This window comes from Crocuta crocuta, unplaced genomic scaffold (genome assembly GCF_008692635.1).
Source record: "Crocuta crocuta isolate KB4526 unplaced genomic scaffold, BGI_CrCroc_1.0 scaffold79, whole genome shotgun sequence".
In the NCBI taxonomy this organism is placed as follows: domain Eukaryota; kingdom Metazoa; phylum Chordata; class Mammalia; order Carnivora; family Hyaenidae; genus Crocuta; species Crocuta crocuta.
In genome coordinates, this window is record NW_027533329.1 from 1783448 (window position 1) to 1800779 (window position 17332).

Genomic DNA, 17332 nt, shown 5'->3' on the forward strand with positions numbered 1-17332 from the left:
TATTTTGAGAGTCAGAGACAGAAAGCGAGTGGGGAGGGGCAGAGAGAAAAAGAGACAGAATCTGAAGCAGGCTCCAGGCTCTGAGCTCTGAGCACAGAGCCCAACGCAGGGCTCAAACCCACAGACTGTGAGATCATGACCTGTGCCCAAGTTGGACATTTAACCAACTGAGCCACCCAGGCCCCTAGCCTGAGCGTTTTCAATAAAAAATTTGAATAGTTTATAAATTTGCAACAAAACTAAACTAAAAAAAAAAAAAGAAAGAATGGCACTTGAGCATGGACTTTGATAATGAAAATAGCCTAACGTTTAATTAGATTTGAAACCAGAAGTAGTTTATTTTTCAAAATCATGACTGTTTTTGGGTGAGGCACTGTGTTTTTTAATATCAAAAATCTACTTATTTCTCATTGTATATCATTCATTCTTATGTTGATGCAATGTTAACTGTTACCAGGAAATAGTCTATTTTCTTTCAAAGGCTCAGTGAAATGTTTGCATTACCTTATCATACGTCAGATATCTTTTACAATTATGCTTAGCTACTTCCTCTTGGAATTTAATACTTTGCAAACAAAAATAATTAAAATCAGAAATACCTGTTATTAACTAAAATAAATTTTACATTTTGTACACTGTGTATTTGCTCCACAAAAAAAAGACTTAGATTTATTTTAAAGTTAAAATTAAATAACACGATATATATTTAAGCTTCAAATTTTATATTAGAATAGTGGGTGTCACTGCCAATATTTTACCGTAAAATATATTCCAGAAAATAATTTTTAAATATTTTCCCTCCATACACTGAGAAGTTTTTGATAGGCATTGCGTGATAATTGACTAATTTATTTTTCTTTTTAAAAATAAACTGCTGTCGTGGAAAGCATAGACTTTATTGGCTTCTTTTCCATCTTCAGGCCCCACAAATCTCTATTCAAGATTAAGGTTTAGTGGAATGAACAGTTTATACATGGATAAATGAACATTCACTAGATGGAAGTAATAAATATAGATAGAAATAGTTTAAAGGTCAGACTGCCTCTACTTGGGTAATTGTAACAAAATGTTTCTTTATTAAATACTTTCTAAAAGTATTTGAATATTAAAATCTACCTGGAAAAAAGGTAAAGCTCCTCATCCGACTCCTGAGATGCAGCTCTCGTTCCAATTTCGAGTGGAGATAGTTTGTCCTACTGGGGCCCCGGTAAGACAACACCGGTCCATCTTCCTTGGGATTGGCTGTTGTCGTGGTTACGCTTTGTTTGGAGCCTGGGCGCTGTCTTCCAACTGAGCCGAGGGATTTAGCCGCAGGTGGGTGAGCCGGGGCCCTCAAGGCAGGGGTAGGCGGCGCGGGAGGCGAGGCGGCGCTGCGGGGGCGAGGAGCGCAAACGGCGCCGGGCGCCTCTCCGCTAAGGCCGGGTTCAGGACAAAGGGTGGGAGCCCGCGGGCTGAAGGGGTGTGTGGCTGCGCGAGTCTAGGCTCCCTTAGACTTTGGATATTTGGGGACTCACTCAAAACTTGGAGAGCCACCCTTGCTCCGGATTCTGTGTCTCCCTCTCTCTCTGACCCTCCCCTGCTCGCTCGCGCTCTCTCTCTCTCTCTCTCTCTGTCTCTCAAAAATAAATAAAAACGTTAAAAAAAATAAAAAAACAAACTCGGAGAGCCACCCTAAAGATCTAGGGAGATTTCGATAATTACCTTTTTCCCCATCCCTAAATGACACTCCCTTTCTTCCGTCCTTTCCTTCTCTTCCTTCCTTTCCTTCCCTCCTTTCCTCCTTCCTGCCTTCCTGCCTTCCTGCCTGCCTTCCTTCCTTCCTCCCTTCCTCCCTCCTTCCCTCCTTCCCTCCTTCCTCCCTCCCTNTTCCTGCCTTCCTGCCTGCCTTCCTGCCTCCCTTCCTCCCTCCTTCCCTCCTTCCCTCCTTCCTCCCTCCCTCTCTTAATATTTGTAGTTGTGTTTTAAAGTAGATTTGTCTCCCTTATCTTTACAGTTGAAGAACTATAGTTGAAAGTTGAGTTCCATAAGATTTCCCACTTTTGACAGCTTTATTGAACTCCAAGTGATTATTATCCACTTGAAGTCGTTTACTGTAGCTCGTTTACAGTGGGATCCATCTAGGGCTGCAGTGTCCTATCCTGTCACCACCAGGTGGCTGCTGAGGGCTTGAAATGCCTTGAATTGAATTGAAATGGAGTGCAGGTGTAAAACACATCACATTTTGAAGAATTACTATACAAAACAAAAATATAAACTTTTTACATTGATCTTAATAATCAATAATTTTTATATTAATATTTTGGATATATTGGGTTAAATAAAATTTGTTATTAAAACTAATTTCACCTGTTTCTCTTTGCTTTTTAAAAAGTTGAAACTAGAAAATTTAAGATTACGTATGTGCATGGATATGTAATTGAACAGGCTGATCTAAAGGTCCACTAGATGAGCAGAAAGGGACATATAATGGAAAGGTCTCTTACCTTTACCCTATTTTATTTCTTTTTTTCTATATAAAGCTTTGTGTACCTGTGCATTCTTCTTTATAGCTACTTTTTTTAAAAAAATCTAATTTTCCATCTAACAAATATTTTGAATTGCGCTTTAAGTAAGTTTGATAACAAGATAGAATTTTACACTGGTTCTGTTTTTTGTTTTATTTTCCCTTGGAGGAGGGAGATTATGGGTAAAATCGAGTATATTAAAATGAGCTTTTAGAATTAAAAAGGACTATGTATTCATGATTTTAAAAATCACTCAACATGAAGGTGTGACTTGCAAATTAAAAATTCCTCAATTTCTTCTAGAAAGTTTCTGTGTTTAAAAAACAGTGTGTGTATGTGTGTATAGTTACACAAAAGAGATGTTAATCTGCATATCTTTCTGCCATGTGCCTTTTTTCAATTATTTCTTCTTTGCTACCTTTACACAGGAGCATAGGAAACCCATTTTTAAAAGGACTTGTATTCCATTCTATGAATCTCTTATAATCTATTTAACTGTTTTCTTAGTATTTAGGAGTTTTTAATTAAAATTGTTTATGGAGATAATTGTAGATTAACACCTAGTTTTAAGAACTAATACAGAAATATTTCTTGTACACTCTGTCCAGTCTCCTAATGGTAATATTTTAAAAAATAAATTTTACCTTTTTGAGACAGAGAGAGAGCAAGTGCACAAGCAAGGGAGGGGCAGGGAGAGGGGGAGAGAGAGAATCCCAAGCGGGCTCTGTGCTGTCTGCAGAGCCTGACACAGGGCTCAGACTCAGTAACTGTGAGATCATGACCTGAGCTGAAATCAAGAGTTGGACACTTAACTGATTGAGCCACACAGACATCCCCAGTGGTAACATTATATAACTATAGTCTGACATCAGAATGTTAATATTGATACAGTCTTCTAATTTTACTCAGTTTTCCTCAAGTTTACTTGTACTCATTTGGGTGTATTATATGTAATTTTCATCATATGAATATGCTCACTTATCTACTACTACAGTCAAGATACTGAGCAGCTCCAATGCTACAAGGATCTTTTCTGTTGTCCTTTATGACCATAGTCACCTTCCTCCAACTCCATCCCCCCCTTACTTCTGGAAATCACTAATCTTTCCTCTACTTATAAAATTTTGTCCTTTCAAAACATTATATAAATGGAATCAGATAGTATGTTACATTTTGGTTTGGGCTTTTGCTCAACATGGTTCCCTAGACATTCATGGAGATTTATCAGTATGGTGACATGTAGTAATATCCACTCCTTTTATTTCTGAGTAGTATCACATAGTATAGAGGTACTAGACTTGGTTTAACGAATCACCTACTGTGGGATATTTTGCTTGTCTCCAGTTTGGGGTGATTACAAATAAAACTATCGTGAACATTCATGGATATGTGATTTCTCTGGGATAAATGCCCAATAGTATAGACAATAAGTGGAGACCAGGCCAATTAAATCATTTATATGTGAAAGAAAGATATGTAATACGTATAGCCAGAGGACAGGCAGGCACAGGTTTTTTTGTTCGTGTGTTTGATTTTTGGTTGGGAGTGAACTGATTGTGTTTATGTGGAGAAGAGAGGCGAGTGAAACATGTATGGCGAGATAGTAAACAGAAAGAATAGTGGATGGAGCACAGTTCAGTACGTGAGAAATTGTCATATTCAAAGCATAGGTACAAGGTTACACTTTTTGAATTTATTTTTTTAATTCACATCCAAGTTAGTTAGCATATAGTGCAACAGTGATTTCAGAGTAGTTCCCTTATGCCCCTTACCCATTTAGCCCATCCCCCCTCCCACAACCCCTCCTGTAACTCTGTTTTTTTCTCCATATTTAAGAGTCTCTTGTGTTTTGTCCCCCTTCCTGTTTTTATATTTTTTTGTATAATATACAAAATTAATGTTCATCTGTTTTGTATCTTAAAGTCCTCATATGAGTGAAGTCATATGATATTTGTTTTTCTCTGACTTATTTCATTTAGCATAATACCCTCTAGTTCCATCCACATAGTTGCAAATGGCAAGATTTTGTGTGTGTGTGTGTGTTCTTCATTCATCCATCGATGGACATTTGGGCTCTTTCCATACTTTGGCTATTGTCGATAGTGCTGCTGTAAACATTGGGGTGCATGTGCCCCTTTGAAACAGCATACCTGTAGTTCTTGGATAAATACCTAGTAGAGCAGTTGCTGGGTCGTAATGTAGTTCTATTTTTCATTTTTTGAGGAAACTCCCTACTGTTTTCCAGAGTGGCTGCAGCAGTTTGCATTCCCACCAGCAGTGCAAAAGAGCTCCTCTTTCTCCGCATCCTCGCCAACGTCTGTTGTTGCCTGAGTTGATAACGTTAGCCATTCTGACAGGTGTGAGGTAGTATCTCATTGTGGTTTTGATGGTACAAGGTTACACTTTATTAGGAAGAGGCTTCTCTTCAAGTAAGATGAATATGAAAAGATTTCAGGAAGAGAAATAGGAAAATGAGGATGTTTCATTTTCTTTGTTAACTAGATCATAAACTATGAACAAAGGGTACTGTCATATTTAATCAATGTATTTCTATCCTTAGTACTGATGTTAATATACCTGGTAGGCTCCCCAAAAGTTGATTTTGAGATGAGTAAAAGAAGGAAAAGAGGAAGGAAAGAAGGAAGGAAGAAAGGAAGGAAGGAAGAAAAGTCAAGATGACAGCACTGTAAAGGCCAGGGACCTGAGGAAAGAATGAAAGTTTGAAATAGTCTGGAAAATAAAATACCAGGACAGAATTTTTCAAACTTGTTTTCTTAAGCCAAGACCCACAGTAAAACAAACACACAATTACACTGCAGCTCATGTACACATGCATACACAGATACCTACTTACACATGCATACATATTCCTACTTACAATTGAGACAAAAGTTTTTTAAAACAATTTTTATCTTTAACATACATCGTAGTACGCTTATAGTTTCTTTTATATCCTATCCTAGTTTTTCATATCCTATTCCATCATTAAAATTTTATGATCAAGAGCCACTGAATTAATTTCTTGATTCATGGGTTATCATCTGGAATTTGAAGACTATTGAATTAAGGGATGTTCAGGAGGATTGCTGGGCAGATGAAGAGCTTGACTAAGTTTGGGGAACAGTTCATAGTGGGAAGAGCCCTGGCTTTGTGTCTCTCAATTAGGGTCCTGTTTCCATTGCTTATTAGCATGATGACTATGCATAGTTAAATAAATTCTTCAAACCTTGGTTTTCGTATTAATACAATGACTATAATGACCCTACACCCATTAATTTACTCTGATAACTATCAAATCCACAAGTGTTTTCTAGTGCCTGCCTTGTCACAGAGAGATAATACATGGAAGCTAATGGTGGTTGATGATGGTGATGACTATGTGAAGATATACTGTGATGTACTGCTTGGCCATATCCATTATAAGCATTATGATTTAAATAAAATAAATATCGATTTTATAAGCCGTATATTGTCATTACTATAACATATTGCTGTTAAACACAGATAGTTTTAGTAAAATTGATAACCATGAGTTAATGAGTAGAAGCTAACCACATATTGCTCCATATATAGACTTAGGTTGTTCTCTTTTGTGTACTCTAATCTCTGAATATTCAAGCTGTTTAGAGGTATTTTGCCCTTAATTATACCCATGAGGATGAATTTTACTGTGATGTTTCTTGGTTCAGGAAGCTAAGACAGTCCATTCCACATGACTTTTCCCTTAGAGAATTAAGAAGTTAATATTAGAGTTGATCATTTTGTAGTCAAACATTAAAAAATAATGAATAATAGGGAGAGAAAACAATGTTTTTAAATATATGGTACAACCATAATAAGATATGATAAAAGTTTCCTAGATGAAAACATGTTTACGTATAACATTGGTATGACACATTAAACAACCTGTAGTTTTTACTCATCTAACCACTTCAATTCTCTTTATTTTTTAAAATTGTTTATTTTGAGAGGGAGAGATAGAGACAAAGAGAGAGGAAGAGAGAAAATCCCAAACAGGCTCCATGGTGTTGGCAAGGAGCCAAACGGGGGGCTCGCTTCCACAACCTTGGGATTATGAAGTGGAAATAAAGTGTCAGGCCACCCAGTCATCCCTCAAGTCTCTTTAAGTGGCTTTGTGTTTTATTATGAAGGATGATGGAAAACAACAATGATGAGGAAGCAAAGCTCATTGAAGAAATAGAAGCTGAATTGGATAAAATCAGCATTTCTTCATTGGAAAAAGATGAAGTTGATAGTGATTCAAAATCAGAACTACAGAGTGAAGACAGTGATACAGTAAGTGTTAAATGCTGGACTTTTAAGAGCCTTTTAACTGGAGTAAACTTTTCAGGAGAATTATTACTTTCTGCAGTGTGTTTTACATAGTTATCTCATTTTCTAACTTTAGGATCACTTTTAAACAATGTGTATTGTTAGATATTTAAATATAAAGAGTTGAGGATAGAAATCACATATAATTTCATATGTACATATGTATGTTTTTTGCAAAATTGTGATTATATTATACATATAATTATTTATATCCTGCTTTTTTAGCTTACTCATGAGCTTCCTAATGTTATTAGATACACATGAAAAGCAAAATTTATGTAAACTCTACAGAGCTATAGAAATAGTTATTTTTTTGGAAATCAAATATATTTTCTCTTCATTTGTATATTTTCCCCAGTGTTTATATGCTTAGAAAATTTATTCACAGATTTACTCTTTTACACCAAAATCATTAAACTAATGGGAATTTATTTTCAATTGTGATATAAAATGTAGATCTAACTAGACATTTTCCTACATGTATTTAGTTAATATTATTAATGATACTTGATGAATAATCTACCTCTTCTCAGTTGATCTTCCTTTTTTTTTTAAGTTTATTCTGAGAGAGAGAAAGAGAGAGAAAGAAGGGATATGAGCAAGGGAGGGACAGGGAGGGAGAGAGACAGAGAGGGAGAGAGAGAGACAGAGAGACAGAGAGAGACAGAGAGAATCCTAAGCAGGGTCTGTGCTGTCAACACAGAGCCCTGTGTGGGGCTCAAACTCACTAACTCTGACATCATGACCTGAGCTGAAATCAAGAGTCTAATGTTTAACTGCCTGAGCCATAAGGCACCTCTCAATCGATTTGTCTTATCTTTTGTATATGCTTAGCTGTTATGCATGTAATCCATCTGAGATTATTATTTTCCATTATTCTGTTAGTTTTGGCCTATTGTAGTTTTTAAAGTATCAAACAGGTAAAATTCCTTTTGTTGTTTTTTCTTTCAAAATCTTCTCCACTAAACGTTTTCTAAAAACAAAAACAAAAACAACTCATTTGTTAAATTTCAGAAAGCAGTTATACTTCAATTTTTGATTAGGATTGAAATAACCTATATACTACTTTTGGAAAGTTAATATGATTACATTATAATAATAATAGTAATAATATTCAAATAAGACAAACAACCCTGAAATTTTTCATTTGAATATGAAATCCAACAGAATCATGGATGTACTTCATAACCACCTGAAAATCAAAAGCAAATTTTAACCAAATAACTTGTTTGAACTCATTCACGTATTTTATTCAAATTTTTGTATATCAAAACTTAAATTTTGATGCATAGTTTTAATAAATGGCTTGACCATTTCTTTCATGTTTAATTTGAGGATTTGGATGAATTACCTGAGTCAGTTCTTCACTGTATTGACATCATAAAGAATAAGAGTAAAACTGTTGAAGAGCTCATTCTTCAGGACTTGGAAGATACGGATGTTTTAAGTAAGTACAGTTTTTAACTGCTTGGCAGATAAGTTTTCTCTAAGCATGAATAATTTGTAATTTAGAAAATTATATTGCTTCAAGTTTTTATCTATTGTTATAGACATGTATGTGCATTTATCTCTAGTATATAATATATGAGACTCTTATTTACTCCGTTAATATTTTTCCCTTATTACTTTTCTTACATATACAATAAATATTAATCACCAACAGTTTGCTTTACTAGTCCTAATTAAAACCAGACATTCTATTACAGTTGATTCTTTTTTTTTAAATTTTTAAATGTTTACTTATTTTTGAGAGAGAGACACAGAACGCGAGCAGAGGAGGGGCTGAGAGAGAGGGAGACACAGAATCTGAAGCAGGCTCCAGGCTCCATGCTCTCAGCCCAGAGTCAGACATGGGGCTTGAACCCACGAACCTCGAGATCATGACCTGAGCCAAAGTTGGAAGCTTAACTGACTCTATTACAGTTGATTCTTGAACAACACTGGTTTGAACTGCATGGGTCATTTATGCACAGACCTTTTACAGCATTGTAAATTGTAAATGGATTTTCTTAATAACATTTTCATTTCTCTAGCTTACTTTGTTGTAAGAATACAGTACATTATACACATAATATATAAAATATATGTTGATAGACTGTTTATGTTATTGGTAATCTTTCTGATCTACAGTAGGCTATTAGTAGTTATGTTTTGGGGGATCAAAAGCTATATGCTGATTTTTAATATGTGGGGGAGTCATCACTTGTAATCCCCATGTTGTTCAAGGATCATCTGTACTTTGCGTTAAAGAAAAGGAAATTAGTTGCAGGAATATTTTAGAAATATCAGTTTATACATCTTTTGGGAGAAAAACATGACTTATATCAGAAGGCTAACAATTTTTATTTGCTTCAACTGAGCAAATTTACTTCTTGGAATTATTCTAAGAATAATAGAATGGTCAAAGATTTAATTAGAATTAATCAAAGTTTAGTTTATAATTTAAAATGGCAACAGCCTAAGTGTTTAATAGCATCTTAGTGTGTGCAACAACACGTATTAAAAAGATAGCTTAGATGATATTTAATAGCATAAACATGCTCGTGATGTAGCATATAAAATTATTATAAGATTCAGTGTTATTTATGCAAATAAGTATGTTACAATAGGGACACTCCTAGGTATTCATTCAATAAATATTACTGTGTGAAATGATCTGTTTTAGCCACTAGGACTATAACACACAACAAAATAGGCAAAGGCCCTGCTTTCTTATTCTAATATTCCAGTGTGGGGAGATAGACAATAAGCAAATAAATATGTAATATTTTAATAATGATAACTTCTATGAAGGAAAAAGTTTAAGATAGGGGAGAGAGATTGGAGGTTGCTATTTGGTGTAGGGTAAATCAGGGAAGGCCTCTCTGATAAGGTAGTACTTGAGCAATGACAGAAAGGTAAGCCTCATGGACATCTCAGCGAATGAGAAGGTGAGACATGTGGATGTCTGGAGAGCCAGTGTTCCAGAAAGAAGGATCCATAAAGGCCAAAGCACAGATCACATAAGGGTCAGATCTTATAGGGCTCTTATAAATCATGGTCCGGACTTAGGATTCTACTTTCTGTATGTCAAGATTTTAGAGTAAAGAGTGGTAGTATCTGAAACATTTTGAGTCAATCATTCTGGTGATTATGTAGGAAAGATGCCTTTAGGTAGTAAGAGTCTACTACAAGACTGTCGTAATAGTGTGGTTAGAAATGAGAGTGATTTGAGTGGAAATGATGAAAAATACTCATATTCTAGAAACCATTTTTAAGGTAAAAAGAATCAAAGCGATTTTTTTATTGGTGGATTTAAATGAAAAGAAGAGAGGAAATTGACTTCAAAATTTTTGTCCTGAGCACCTGTATGAATGGATATGTAAAGACTTACTATATGCGGATGCTTCAAATTTTGGCAGTGATTATCTGTAGCGGAGTTATGGGGAATTTTAATGGTTTTTAAATTTATATTTACTGAAGTAAATGTGATGAAAATATATTGTAAGTATATTGGCAATTATGTAGCCTAATTAAGAAAAACATAGAAGGAAACACAATCATAGAAAATTAGTTACATAAAAGGTTACGTACAGTTACTACAATGGCTTAGAAAATTATGAGATCTTATGTATTGTTCTAATGAAATAAGTTTGATAGTCTCAATGAATAGAATAACTTTATAAGAAAATTCAAATTATCAAAGTTGTTTGAAAAGGGTGGAAAACATGATTAAATTGATAATTTGGCAAGAAGGTGGAAAAGGTTTCCTTCTCAAATATCATTAGAAATTAGTATGATTTTGGGGTCACCTGCATGGCCCAGTCAGTTAAGTGTCCGACTTTGGCTCAAGTCATGATGTCACTGCTCGTGAGTTTGAGCCCCACATTGGGCTCTGTCCTGACAGCTCAGAGCCTGGAGCCTGCTTCAGATTCTGTGTCTCTCTCTCTCTGCCCCTCCCATGCCTGCGCTCTGTGTCTCTCTCTCTCAAAAATAAATAAACATTAAAAAATTAAAGAAATTAGTATGATTTAAAAAAAAGAAATTAGTATGACTTTACAGTTGGTTTTTTACAACCCACAAGGATAAACAAATCTGAAGATTATATTTCATTTACAAAAAACCCATATTTCAAATACAAGTCTATACAAGCATAACACACATACAAAAGAAGCCAGAGGCTAATTTCATTTTTGAATGTAGATGTTTTGATTAGGACTCTCATTTGTAGACAGAAGCTACTTTAGCTCCTTTAAGCAGAAGGGTTTTTGGGATATTTGTGTGCTTGCTTTTACGGATAGAGTAGATATTTTGGTTATTTATTGCTGCAAAACAAACTGAGTGGTTTAAAATAACAATACGTTCTTATCTTTCAGGGTTCTGTGGGTTGACTGAGCTAGGCAGTTCTTGCTTAGATTTCTGTGTGTACTCACAGGTGTTGATTAGGAATGTAGTTATCTGAAGTCTTTAGTCTTCACACATAATATTTTTAGGAAAATAAAGACTCAAAAATATCAGTTGGCAGAACCTAAATCACCCTCCAAAACCTGGTGTCAAGGGAATCTGTAGAACATTATTTTTGCTTTCAACCCTTCCCATAGGAAAGCATGCTGTTAAGACTGTGAGTGGGTGTTGAAGAAGAATATCCATGATACCTGACAAAATTGGTGTGAAGAGTTAGTTACCCAGCAGAACAATCATCTGTAAAAAATAGTTTACACGTAGGAGAGATTAACATCATAGAACACACTGAGTAAGGAAAAGAAAAACTACATCTGCACAAATGATAAAAAGACAATAAAATTCAACAAAAAAACTCATAAAACCAGTAATGAAAGCCCACTTCATTCACTTTAGTAATTATAATCTTTTAAATTAATAACTTTATCAAAGTATTTTTAATATCTTGTGCAAGCTTATATTGCTAGTTTATGGCAGGCAGAATCGAACCTTTGTTAATTTCTAATTAAGGTGTCGCTGCAGTATCAAGCAGCATTGTTCTGTGTACATGGGAAAAAACTTCAGTATAGAATATGAAAGGTGATCAGGAGAATGCTTTATAAATTTGTTACTTTTATTTTTAGGACAAAGATCACAGATTTCCTCTGTTCTTTATTTTTCATTATTTTCCTATTGTTTTGAGTCACTGATCAAGTCACTGATAGGGGTTCCTAGATAGCTCAGGTGGTTAAGCATCTGACTCTTGATTTCTGCTCAGGTCATGATATCGTGGTTCCTGAGATCAAGCGCTGTGTCAGGCTCTGCACTGACAGCCTGGAGCCTGCTTGAGATTCTTTCTCTCCCCATCACTCTGCCTCTCCCCCACTCATGCACACACTCTCTGTCCCTCTCCCAAAACAAACATTTCAAAAAAGAATATACTGTGATAGAATTTGAGATTAAAAGATGATGAAAGAGTTTGAGATTTTACCATGTTTTGCCGTACTCTAATATTTAAAGCTATAACATTTTTTTCTTTCTCTAGACTGTAGTTATGGAGTGGTTTCTAATAATCATATGTATTTAAGGATAAAATTATCAGCTGAACATAAAGAAAATCCGGAACAATTAATAAAGGTATATGATCAATATTTGACTGAAAGTACTCAATGTTACAGTTAGAAATTTACCTTTCCCTCTTATGAAGGATGGTAGTTCATTGATTTAAAGCTCGCTGATTAAAAATTTAAAAAATAATTATTTTTAAGAAAATCATTTTTAGTTTTGTGCTTTCCTCTGGCATAAAATAGACAACAAGTCTAATTTCAATCTTTAAAAATATTAGTAATAGTAGTTTGAACCATCAGTACTTGGAAATTTAACTATATTGTGTGATTATTTTTTCCCTAAAAACTCCAAGGAAAACAATGAATATAATGTTAATTACCTTGCTTAGGAATGTACTATGGTCAAGTAGAGACTTTACATACCCTATGGAAAATTTAAAAATAGAATATCTTATGTTAATTAAAAAAAAAGATAAGATAAAAACATTCTTAAAGAAATGATTAAAGGAGAGCCATGCATTTGAGAAAGTTTCTTCTGAGGTTCAGCATCTTGGACTCATATTTACTTCTCATTTTACCCAACTATCTCGAATTTTACCTAATTCTTCTCCTGGTCCTATGATGTTTAGGATAATTTGAAAGTTGCTTATATATAAATGTCTCTTGGCTCTCTTTTTTGGTAACAAACTTGAAATATTAATTTTGAATTATCATACTGTTACTTCATCGAAATAGATACCCTGTATCTTTCCAGCTAGATTATGGTACAAGTCTAATTATGCAACAGTATGCATCAATGTTATGACTTCTGCATTATTCAGGTTAAAGTAGAAAATAGTTCTGTTGTTTAGATGTACTGAATATATCAGCAGTTTGTATATGTGAGCAATCACTGTAAGTAAGGAATATAGAAATATATTAGTAACAAAACATTAGTAGAAATACTTGGAAATGATTTTCAAGCTTTTTTTTGGTTTTGTTTTCATTTGAGTATAGTTAACACACAGTATTACATTAGTTTCAGGTGCACAACATAGTAATAAAACATCTCTACAAGTCATGCTATGCTCACCACAAATGTAGCTACCGTCTCTTACCATAACAGGCTGTATATCATCAACTGCATTCCCAATGCTATCTATACCTTTTATTTCTATGACTTATTCATTCCATAGATTTTCAAGCAGTTTAACTGAAGAGTGTGGGTAAATATCAGAGAGTCATTAGAATTCTGAAAAACAAGGAGGGTAAAATATAGTCTGTTTGCCTGAGAAAAACATTTTTAGTGTGCTATAGAGTTGTATTTGAGAGAAATTCAAAGTAAATAAAGTTCTAGATATGTGGATATAAATAATTGATACATTATTAAAGTGATTGCTTGACTCTTTCTTTAATTGTTGGCACTCTTTTAACCTGTTAGATGTTATCTGAAATAGAAAAAGAAGAATTTCTGAGGAGCAAAACCCACTGTGGCAGTCCTGATTGTATTCCTGAGCCTGGTCCTCATGATTTGCCTGTGGATGAACATGTTTTGCCAGGTGGGCTGAACTGCTCAGTGGAAGCTTTGATCATTTTAATGCGATTTACCATAATTACCTGAAAAAAATATTAGACAGGTTTCTTTTGACATTTAGAAAAATACAATCCTGATATTTGAAAATTATTATGCTTTACTGTACTTATTTAATTTCATATTTTCATAGTTTTTTTATACCTCCCAAATTAACTTCATTTAAATATATTTAAAAATTTCCATCTATATAGCTGGCTGAAATAGATATACTCAGCCATGGATTTTTAAGTGTCTTTTAACTATGTTCCTTGAGTATCCTTTACGTACAGCACACACAGATATATTATGTTTTTATATTAAGTTTTGTGGTATAGTTTAAGCCAAGTTATGTAATTTCTTAATGGACAGTAATGGAACTTACTTGTATATGACTGCAATAGACCTTTTATGTACGTTTATGTTTAAGAATGTACTTTTTGCATATTAACACGTTGGTAATACGCTGACATTATTTCTTCATTTTGAAATTACTCTTATACTTTACATTAAATCAGTTTTGAGAATTTTTTTTCTGGTGATTTTTTTTTTTTTTTTTTTGAGTGAAAGAGAGAGTGCAAGCAAGCTGAGGAGGGGCGGAAGGAGAGAGGGAGAGAGAATCTTAAGCAGGCTCCATGCCCAACCCAGAGCCCAGTGTGGGGCTCAATCCCACAACTCTGGGATCATGATCTGAGTTGAAATCAGGAGTTGAAATCAACTGACTGAACCACCCAGGCACACCGAAAGGTATGATTTTTATAATAACAACAATAATAATAATAATAATGATAATAATATTTCTCTTCACGAATACAGATGATACTGATATAAATTTTGGATACTGTGAAGTGGAAGAAAGATGTAGGCAGTCTTTTGAAGCTTGGCAAGACAAACAGAAAGAACTGGAAGACCAAGAGAAAGAAACTCTCAAAGCTCAAAGGGATAGAGAAGAAAAGCAATTTCAAGAAGAAGAAGAAAAGAGACATTGCTGGATGAAACAATTTGAAGTTGAAAAGAAGAAATTAGAGAATATTCACAAGGTAAGGATTTTTTTAAATTTTTGTTTTTGTTTTTTATACGTTTTTTGAATCAGTAACTACTTTTGAATAGTAAGGTTGTGGTGTTGGTTGAGCTATGTTATGTGTATTTTTTTTTAAGAATTTTACTTTTTGGATCAAATGACTTTAGAAAATATTTTTTAAAATATTTATCTTTGAAAGAGAGGGAAAGAGGGGGAGAGAGGCATAAAGAGAGGGGGACAGACGATCTGAAGTGGGCTCTGTGCTGACAGCAGAGAGCTTGATGCGGGGGTCGAACTCATGGGCTCTGAGGTCATGTCCTGAGCAGAAGTTGGACCCTAACCAACTGAGCCATCCAGGTACCCTGTTCTGTGGGTTTAAGGTACTTCTGATAGTTGAAGCAATTGACTGTGGTAACAACATTTACCACAGACTTCTTGATTAGTTTTCACTGAAATTGATTGGAATTTCAGATGCTGCTTTCGATCTTAGGGGTCTCCTGGGTCTATGAAGCTACAAAGGTTGTCCTAGAAAAGCTGATACTTAGAACATAAACTGTTGTTTTCCATACCCTTCTAATCATGGAAGAAGGCAACATAATTTTCTTGATCATGAAATGTCCTTACTATGTGGTCTGATATATAGCAATTACATAAAACATGGAGGTGATGTCCTGTGCTTTGCTCCTATATTGAGCTAATTCATATGGTCATAGTAATGTTATATTAGTATATAGTTGTATATTGAAAAACTGGTGGATTTTTAGGACCCACTTTCTGGCCATCAGGATCCTTAGAATGTGTGGGTAACAGGCAGGGCTGACTTCTCTGTCTTACCTTACTAAAATTGACTTACATATTACCCACAACTTACTAGTTTTGAGTGTTTTGTGTAGAGAACATTGACATGTAGTCACTTATGCAGTTCAGGGTATTCTAGCCTTCCATGTTGAGGACATTGCGTTTCCTGATTATACAGAAAATAAATTAAAAGCAATTATATTATAGAGCCAGTTTGGTTGTAGCTTTTTCTAATAGTGAACTGTGGATCCTTAACTTTCCTTTCATTACATTTTTCTTCCCACAGACCATTTTAAGCAGTCATTTCTGAAAGTCAGAAGCTTTTTTTTTTTTTAATTCCAGGATCGGCTTTAATATAACTTAAGTTATTGGAGTAGTGTTTGCTGTCTTGTGCTTAAATGCATCATTGCTATTGATTGTTAATGGTGTTTTAGGATTTAGAAACATCTGACTTTTAAATTCTGTTCAGATAAATTGACATTTTTAATTGTTTTAAAACAAAAATAGATTGACTACCTCAATGGCAAAGCATTCTTCTATATGCTTATATGACACCAAAGAGATCTAACACCTGGGCCTCATCCTCAAAGATTCTAACTTAGATTCTAAAAGTAATTTGTGCTTTATCATAAAATTATAATTTAAAATATTTTAATGAATTCCTAAATGTATGCTTTCTTATGCCTTGAGGCTTAAAACTTTTCCAATGACCGTTCCATAATTTTATTATGATGGATTCTAAATATGTAATTTATTTTCTTTCAGTAGTTCTTTTCTGTGTCCTTTGTTAGCTTCCAATTTCATTCTGCTAAATAGCTATTGTAAATCTCTTTCTTTAAGGGTTCCTCATTATTGGCAAGTAATCACATGACATTTTCGTATCTGTTGCAAACTTTATTTTCTAATCTTATTTCTAGTTTCGATAGGATTGAACCTATTTCAACTTTTATATTCACCTTTTTTTTTTTTTCTTGCCTTTGCTGCATTCTCAGTAGGGAAGTTTTCTTCTATTAAAGGTTAGTTTTCCCTGCCCTGCTCTATATTCTGTCATTTTCCAACTTACCCCTGCTTTGTTTGCTTGTTTTACCCTATATGCTGAAACACCCCTATTAACTTCCGTTTTTCTTAGTGTTTATGCACATGTTCAATTTTCTCCCATTCTGGAAACAAAACACAAGAAAAATTACGAGGTCACCTTTGTTCATATGTTTCACTTTAGCTTCTCTTTAGCCTACCTACCAGAGGAAGGCTTATTAAAGAGTGGTTATTTTTGCTATGTTTATATCCTTGTCTCTCATTAAATCCTAAGCCTGCTAGTGTATCACCACCACCCCACTAAATGAAACTACTCTTGACAAAAAAAACCAATAACTCCTCCATTTCCATACTCACAGGTTCTTTTTCAGTTCTTATATTGGCCTCTGTAGTGTTTTATGCCAGTAAAATTTTGATTGTTGACCATTTCTCTTTTCCTTGGCTTAGATCAGACCATACTGCCTTGATTCTCTTCTTATATGTGTGACAATTCCTCCTTTATATCCAGTTTAGCCTCTCTGTCTCTGTCTCTCTCCTTGAATATGGTACTACTAAAGATTTCTTTCTTTGTCCTTTTCTTTTTCTTCAAATACTTTCTCTCTTGATA

At 34.4% G+C, this 17332-nt stretch overlaps 1 protein-coding gene across 5 annotated transcripts in view; it reads left to right on the top strand.

Moving 5' to 3' along the window:
- The first annotated feature begins 6656 nt into the window (after positions 1-6656).
- Positions 6657-17332, top strand: part of LRRIQ1 (leucine rich repeats and IQ motif containing 1) — a 203870-nt gene continuing 193194 nt past the window's right edge. For all 5 annotated transcript variants that reach the window (XM_077748144.1, XM_077748145.1, XM_077748146.1 and 2 more), the window contains exons 1-5: positions 6657-6800; positions 8172-8283; positions 12301-12392; positions 13743-13860; positions 14688-14911. In XM_077748144.1, coding sequence (XP_077604270.1) covers positions 6657-6800; positions 8172-8283; positions 12301-12392; positions 13743-13860; positions 14688-14911 — 690 coding nt within the window. The remainder of the gene's footprint in view (positions 6801-8171; positions 8284-12300; positions 12393-13742; positions 13861-14687; positions 14912-17332) is intronic.